The sequence below is a fragment of the Capsicum annuum genome, chromosome 9 (genome assembly GCF_002878395.1).
Source record: "Capsicum annuum cultivar UCD-10X-F1 chromosome 9, UCD10Xv1.1, whole genome shotgun sequence".
Taxonomy (NCBI): domain Eukaryota; kingdom Viridiplantae; phylum Streptophyta; class Magnoliopsida; order Solanales; family Solanaceae; genus Capsicum; species Capsicum annuum.
Window position 1 is genome coordinate 106715709 of NC_061119.1, and position 9264 is coordinate 106724972.

Below are 9264 nucleotides of genomic sequence, written 5' to 3' on the forward strand. Positions count from 1 at the left end.
CGATTAATGGATATACCATGATGCCCAAAGATGGATACTCAAAAATGATAGAGGATGTATGTTAGTTTTTCTAACATAAGGGGGAAATTATAAGTAGCTATACATCATCAGATCCCCATTGAAAAGATAATTCAAGTTAAATGCCAAAAGCATCTGCTGACTCAAATTTAATCTCATATTTAAGCTTAAAGTGTTCCTATTATGTGTCCCTGAAGGACAAAGTCTACAAAATGCATGAAGTGTGGTAGATCATGATCGGTTCTAAAAGAAATAATCCTTAAAAGGAATAAGGAGAAAATGATCATAATAAGAAGATAACATCCTCTTGAAGAGCATATGACATGAAACTTCATGAAACCTTATGAGAGGTTTCGATACCTGAAAATAATAAAGTGATAAGATCTCAAAATGTTACTATCACATTGTGAATCAATAAAAATGATATATCATCGATAATATCTTTGATATAATTTTAGCACAAGATTGTAAAAGATTACGAGGATCTGAATTCTACGTTTATTTAAGTATGCTGGCATAGCAATGTTTTTCAAGTGACGTGAAAGGATGTATCTTGATAAGCATAACACTTATTTGATTTGCAGTCCAGATACTTGAAGATGACACACATAAAATACTGAATATTGTCACTTGACAAAATTTATATGAAAACTTCTTTTAAAGATTCAAAATGTTTAAAGCATATAAAAGTTTCTGAAAAACTTATTTATAATCCTTATATCGCATAAATTTATAACTTAAAAATTATCGAAATTCTTGAAGAGTTTTCAAAAGCAATAGATTATCTGCTGAAAGAAGTTGAAATGAGAAACATGCAAAATTGAATTGGATCTTGAAGTAACATATCTTGTGCAATTAATGCATTTACACATCTTGTTTGCAACTATGAGCATGATACAATTTTACTTCTATATGGAGATAGTGAAGTAGATCACTTGCATATTGCAATTGAAAGTCCTTGTATTAATGTGTTTATGCTAACACATATTGTCAAGTTTTTGAATACATATGATCGACGTAATGATTCCATACAGACATATTACCTATTGTCATGAAAGGTCATTGTCATACTATGTATACATAACATTCATATTATGCTAAAATGATAGTTATTCATAAAGCAAGTCAAAAATAGTTGTTACTGAGGTCAATGATACATCTCATTTGAGAAAAATATAATTTAAAATATGACAAAATACTAATAATTTTGTATGAAGATAATGCAATATGCATAGTACAATTCAAGAAAGAATTGATAAAAGAACGCAGCGCATTCACTAAAGTTTTTCTACATAAATGAGCTCCAAAAGAATGGTGATATCAACGTGCAATAAATTCATTCGAGTGATTATATGACTAATTTATTCACAAAGTCTATCAATTACAACTTTCGAGAAGATGTTGCACAAGATTGAAATGTGAAGATTCAAGATCTAAAATTGATTCTCTCATCAGAGGGAGAAAATACATGTTGTACTCTTTTTTCATTTCAAGGTTTTGTCCCACTGAATTTTTCTTGTAAAGTTTTTAATGAGGCAACTGAAATGCGTATTATTGGAGATGTGTACTCTTTTATTTCACTAAATTTTTTTTCACTAAGTTTTTTGTAGTAAGATTTTAGCGAGACACATTATCTATCAATTAGATATTCAAGGGGAAGTGTTATAAATATATTATCATATAGTGAATGTCTATTTATGAAAAAGTTAGAAACTCCAACTTTTGTGACAAAGTTGATTTTTCCCTATAAATAAAGGAATTTTTCTTCATTCTAATAGAAACACTCAAGAATTCATCAAAAGAATTAATGAAACCTCCTCTCCTCTCTCTATTCTTTTTGTTCTTTCTTTATATTTCATAACATAAAAATAATTTTTACAATATATATATATATATATATATAAAATACATTTATGAAAAAGTGGGGGTGAAAAAAGTTGGACCCTTGATCATAGACCTCGTAATCTGGCCAGCCTAAATTCTATTTTGATAAATCAAGCCAGTAGAGTTGAATTCAATAAATCGTAACAACAGTCATTTATCGCTTACCATATTTTATGGTGCACATTATGCAAAGATTATGCAATACGGAATACTTTTATGCACATGCAGAGAATCTCAAAACTACAACTGCTTGACCGCTTGAGAGTACGCGAAGAAAACGTTCACGCCACATAATTCAATAAGCTGTAATTAAAAAGCAAACAAAATGCAATAATTAATTAAAAATAGGATTAAAATCGTTTACATTCTTGAACTTTGCTCTATAAATCAAACAACTCCCTCAACTTTAAACAATAATGATTCTTCCTTTTTTTTCTATTTGATTTCTTAAAATACCTACTTTACCCTAGTATTTATATCAACATTTGTATCTTTCTTTAAGAAAAATAAGACTTTTGTATAAACACAATATTTATTTTTTAATCTATATAGCGTATTTTCTATAAAATCTAAAAATTATTTTAGATGAAAATTAAAAGTGAGAAATATTAATTGAGTATATAAGTTAATGACATTTTATATTGAAATAAATGAGCAAAATAATAAAAATTAATTTTATTAAAAATCAAAACTCTAATAACTATTTATACGTGAAAATAATAGGTAATTGTAATTTTATAAATATATTTCAATACAGGTAATACAGAAATAATTAATAGCCGAGGGTCTTTCGAAAACAATCCCCTAACTCCTCGAGGTAGTGCTAAGGTTTACGTACCACTACCCTCCTCAGACCTCACTTAGGGAATTTCACTCGGTATAGTTTTGTTGTGGATGTATATTTGTTACAAATCAAATGATTATTGTTAATGAATTTTAAATATAATTTAGAAACTAATTCATATTGACAACCAAAACCGGTTTCTTTGTATAGACATTAAAGAATAAGAGTGAATCAAAATATGCATCTATATACGCCCTCCGTCCCAAATTATCCGTCTCAAATTGATGTGGCACATTGATTAAGAAAAATAATTAATAACATGACTAGTTTACCATAGTACCCCTATTAATGTTTACATTTTAATTTGAAGAAAAAATAATTAATGCAAAGATAAACATAAAAAAAAAATTATCTCTTCTTGATTAATGAAAAAAGACAAGTAAAATGAGAAATCAAATTAGAAAATTTGGGACGGATAATTTGAGACGGAAGGAGTACATAATTACATACACACATACATACTTATTACATACTCCCTCCGTCCCATTTTACTCGTCCCAAATTGGGATGGTACAACTATTAAGAAAAATAATAAATAACATGGCTAGTTACCATAGTACTCCTATTAAATTATGTTTACATTTTAATTTAAAGAAAAAGTAATTAATGCAACGGGTAAAATATGGAAAAATAATTGTCTTGTCTTGATAAGTAAAAAAGGACAAGTAAAATAGGACACCAGAGTAGAAAATTTGGGACGGGTAAAATGGGACGGAGGGAGTATAATATAAAAAAATTGAATGTAAAAAATATCATTAGATTTTTAATTAATTTATAAAAGAATTTACTAATAATATTAATGAATTTAAATAAAAATGATAAATAGCTAGGTTATATATATATATATATATATATATATATATATATATAATTAAAAATATTAAGAGTAAAATAAATATTACATAGTAAAAATGAGAAAGAATAATTATTGTTCAATGTTCAAAGAAATATTTAATTTTTAATGTAAAGTTGGAGGTAGTGGTGTGCATCAGTAGGTTCGATTTGATTTTTTATATTATCGGTTAAGTTTATCAGTTTTTGATTTTTAAATATGCTAAACCAATAAGTAAATCCATGAGATATTTTTTATCGATTTTTTATTTATCGATTTTTGGTGCTTAACGGTTCGATTTTCGGTTTAACCGATAAGAAAATACTCATAAAATAGAAATAGTAGTAACTAACATGAAAAAAATTGAATCTTAGTTGCAACCAAAAATCCCACATAATGTGTTTTAATTTACAAGAACCTTCATGTTTGAACCAAACGTTGTTAGGAGAAAATTAAGAGTTTGTATAATTGAAATAATAGGTTTGTTAATTTGTATAAATTAAAGAGAAATTAAGAGAAATATATAATAAGTCATATACATACATACATATATATATATATATATATATATATATATATTCTTATTGGGTTATCGGCAGTGGCGGACGCAGGATTTCTAACAAGGGGTTCAAAAAAAGCTAAGGATGACGATAGTGTTGGCAAATGTGTGGATTAGTTTAGATAGGAGTGGGCTAGACAAAGTTCAATTCTACCTCGACCAACAGTGTATCAATGACTTATCCAGCCATCTGATGGGATCAAAATCAGCTAGCAAAAGAAAGTGAAAGTAGGATTCCAAAAGGTAAAGACCAACAGTGCAAAATAGTTAGTTACTTAAAAGAAAGAAACTTGCCTTAAGTGAAAGTAGGATTCCAAAATGTAAAAACCAACAGTGCAAAATAGTTAGTTATATAAAAGAAAGAAACTTGCCTTGCTATTACCACAACAATTGCCATCCAACTTTAATGTTGTTAAGAAACAATACCTGTCATCCAACTTCAACTATATATAACTAAGTGGAGGCAATCAGAATATCCTTAAAAAATGAAACAAGCGAAGAAGATAATCAAAACATAGTTTTAATATTGAAAGTGCAACTACATACATTATTACAATTGTACTCTATGAGGTTTTATATCTTGAAATGTCTTAATAATAGCATCATTATAAATATTATCAAATACATATTTTTTCAAATAAGGCACCAAATAACCACTAAAAAAACTATCACTCATTTGACTCCGCAAGTCATTCTTGATAAACTTTATTGCCGAGAAAGTTCTTTTAACGGATATTGTCGCAACCGGTAGAAGTAAAGCTAGTTTTACTAAGCGGAATACCGAAAGACAATTTGAATGTTTCTTTGTTTGAACTAATCTTTTGGAAAGATCACAAAGCCCATTTAAATTGAAGAACCTTTCATCAACATCACGAACATCACTAATGTAACTTGAAAGTTGATTCTCAAGAATACTCATATTAAATTCATCAAAATCATCTGGATATAATTCGGTCTTTCTCATTATTTTTTTGATATCAAAACTTGAAAATAAGTTAACCGGATTCAAAGAAGCAATTCCATGAAGCAAATCAATTGTCACCTCACCAAAATGATCATTGAGTTCTTGAAGTTGCCAATCAATAATATTGCAAAATACTTCAACACGGTAATGATGTAAGACTGTATAATCGGCATGGCGGCGGCGGGATCTTAAAGAGCTAACATATGGATCCTCAAAGTTAGGTATCAAAAATCATTTTTGTTACAAAATAGAGATACTTTATCAATAAAAGAATTCCATTCATCATCCCTTAAAACTTGCAACCTTCTCTTTGCTACTTCAATAAGTAGCATGGGATTTGCAATATCTTGCTCCATTTTTTGTAAGCATTTGTTAAGATCATTTGTGATAGTCAAAAAATCTCTCATCAAATGTAGCATGAATGCAACCTCAAATGTTTGACAAGCTTCGAGATGTCCCATTATCTTGGCTCTTTCATCCATATTACGTGCATCAAGAACAAGTGATTCAAGAACATCAACAATAGAGCCAAACATGAAAATAAAATTGACAAAGGACTTATAATGAGACCCCTAACGAGTATCACAAACTCTTAAAAGACCAAGTTGTTGATTCAAGCCACTACCGGCAGTAATTTCACCTATATCTAATGCCTCTTGAATTTTATCTATTTGAGAATCTTGAAGTTCATCCATACACTTAAAAGAAGACCCTAACACATTCAAAATATTTGAGACCAACACTACAAGTTTTCCCACTTCAATACACTTTTTAGAGACTCCAACAAGAGTTAGTTGAAGTTGATGAGCAAAACAATGGATAGAATGAACCGATCTACTTTATTGCCTAATTAACATTTTAAGACCATTGATCTCACCTTGCATATTACTTGCCCCATCGTAACATTATCCACGCACAGATGATAGACTCAAGAAATGTTGAGCAAGTAAATTGACAATTATCTTTTTTAGAGATAAAGCACTAGTATCTTCAACATGAACAATATCAATAAGTCGCTCTATCACAAACCCCATCCTATCAACATATCGCAATACAATAGCCATTTGCTCTTTGTGTGACACGTCAAAAGACTCATCAACTAGTAAGGAAAAGTAGTTACCATTTAATTCCTCAAGAATAGCTTTAACGATTTCTATTTTACAAGCATTTACAATATCTTTCTGAATCGATAGAGAAATCATTTGATCATTTTAAGGAGCATGTTCTAGCACATAAGCATGAATTTTATCACACTTTTTTGCATATCATGAAAGTATTTGAAGAAAGTTTCCCCTACTAAGTGATGTTTTAGATTCATCATGACCTCGAAATGTAAAGTCCTGAGTTATTAGAAGTCTTGCTACATCAACCGAAGCATTTACACGGATCCAATATCCATGCTTAAGTTGACTTAATTGCTTATCAAATGCATATTGAATAGACTATTTTTGTTGTAGTAAATCTTGACATTTCTTCTTTGACTGATTGTGTACGCTATTCGGTAGACCAATATGCTTTTCAAGACTTTCTTTTATTCCAACTTCTAGATCCTGTAGTTGAAAATACTTTACCTCCACCTTGATGAATATTATTATCTTTAAAAATATAACACTACAAAAAACAGGCTGCATCTTTACTAACGCTATATTCTAACCAATCATGATACGCATCATCGAACCATTCATGAATAAAACGATGCGTTGATCCAGAAATATCCGTTTGAGGATACTCATGAAGCTGGACACGGGGTTGACAAGGACCATTAAGGAGATATGCTCTTCTAATAAGATCACGATGCTTTGGAGGATACTTTAATATTGGGATTCTTCCCCCCGGATCAAACTTTAAGGAACTCAAATCAAATTCTTCAGCATTTTCTTGAAAAGGTAATGCTACTTTTGAATGGTTGGCATTTGATTCATGCTTAGATTGAATATTAATATGAGAGACTAAATTTGATTTTGGTACTACAGTAAAAAAATTCTTCACTGAACATTGACACTGTCTTAAAGTAAGAACATAATTAGAACTTATAAATCAACGTAAAAAAGAAAACAACCATCTTTATACCAAATTAAATGAACAAAATAAATGCATTTACATAGATAACAATCAAAAATCAAGTAATAAGCAGTCAAGCACATCAAATCATAAAAAAATACATCAGTCATAAAAACAAGATGCATTTACACAAATAAAAATCAAAAATCAAGTAGCAACTAGCAATTAGCAAATATATAAAAATATTATTATAAAATTTAAAAAAAAAATTAAAAATTACCGAAGAAGCCATAACAGATAGTGAAATTGGGGAAGACACCAGTGAGACTTGAGAGGTTGAGGTCGAACTCGATAATTCGAATTGAAAGAAACCCAAATTTTTGGGTTAAAGAGAGAGTCACAGAGATTAGAGATATTGAAATTTGAAAAAGTAATTAGGTAAAAGTTAGAGAGAGAATGAAATTGTATAAGAGTAAAGTAATATTTGACTTTTCTGCCACTTTTTTAAAATCATGTCGTTTTGATTATGTTGAAAAAAATAAGTCTTTTAGAGTTATTTTTGTTCCAGCCTCCAGGCTTCCAGAAGCTTAATAAGCTGAAGTAAAAAACCAAAAAAAAATTGCCTCTAAGGGGAATCGAACCCATGACATAACACAAGATCCTGAACCCCCTTTGCCTCTGAACCAAGTATCCTACTTGTGTCAAGGGGGTTCAACTCTCTCTATATATACATACAAAAAAAAATTGAACGTATATATTTAATGTATTTTTTTGACGAAGGGGGTTCGGATGAACCCCCTGGGAGACACGTAGATCCGCCCCTGATTATCGGTTTACCCAATAACCCAATAAGAAAATATCGAACCGCACCAATAATCCAATAATTTTTTTTATAAAATCATTAAAAAATTGTTAACCCAATAATAATAGACCAAAAAAATTTTATCAATTCGATTTATTGATTGGTTTGATTTTTGCACATCTCTAATTGGAGGTGTAAACGATTTTCACCTATTAAAAATATATAACAAGTTGTCATGTTTTTCGAATATACTTTAAAATACTTTAGTTGTGTGAAACTAAGGATAACAAATGGTGTATTTAAAGTGATTCAAGAAATTTTTTTAAAATATTTTTTCCTAAAGTATGTATAAATTATCCTCAAAGGTTCAAACACTAAGATAAGAAAAATGTGAAAGAAATTAAATCTATTTTTTTGTTTGTCATTTGATGTCTGACACTAGCATTGAGGTTCCAACTTAATTTGATTTACTCAGTGTAAATCCCATGTAAGATAAAAATGTTTTCTATCAAAAAAAATTTTGTACCCAAAACTCAAATCGAGATATCTAATATAATTAAGAATTGATTTAAATTATGTACATATCACCACAACTCTCTGTGGTTAGAAAAATAAATCAGATAAGCACTGAATGAAAAATGAAAAAGGAATACTTCAGCTTTGATAAACTTTTGAACTAATCAAGTTTTAAATTTTTTTTTTCATGCATTACCATGAAAGTAACAACATTTCTACTACTGTAGAGAAAGTCAAAAAAATATTTACTTGAAAACTCCACAATTCAGAGAGTAGATATAATAATTCTTTGAATGATATTATGATTAAGATTATTGCTTGAAATATAACTGAAAGACTAATAATAGTCATTGTAAAAATATTGTTAAGTTAATAGATTGGTTGCATAGTTATATTAATTATATAGATCGAGAATAGTAAGACATAATTGGACCTTGCGATATTTAGTTTTGCTCTTTTCAGCATTATATCAATTGCTTTGACTATAGAAATTTAAATGCAAAAACTATAACATATAATTATCCGATACCAAATAAGATATTAAAAATACGACAAATCCAAGGATATAATTATTTTAGCAAATTTGATTGTAAATCAGGATTTTACCACCTAAAGCTAGAAGAAGAATCTAAAGAATTAACCGCATTTACGGTACCACAAGGATTTTATGAATGGAACGTGTTACCATTTGGATATAAAAATGCACCAGGTAGATATCAACATTTTATGGATAATTATTTTAAATAATTATCTAATTGTATAGTATACATAGATGAAATATTATTATACACCAAAACCAAAGAAGAACATTTAAAATTATTAGAACAATTCACAGATATAATAG

The 9264-nt window shown here is 28.9% G+C and overlaps 1 protein-coding gene across 1 annotated transcript; it reads right to left on the minus strand.

Moving 5' to 3' along the window:
* Positions 1–4687: 4687 nt before the first annotated feature.
* LOC124887108 lies at positions 4688–6303 on the minus strand. Its single transcript, XM_047396291.1, has 3 exons — positions 6019–6303; positions 5405–5673; positions 4688–5297 (listed from the first exon to the last, which is right to left on the minus strand). Exons 1-3 carry the CDS (start codon positions 6301–6303, stop codon positions 4688–4690), a joined length of 1164 nt encoding a protein of 387 aa, XP_047252247.1.
* Positions 6304–9264: the final 2961 nt, after the last annotated feature.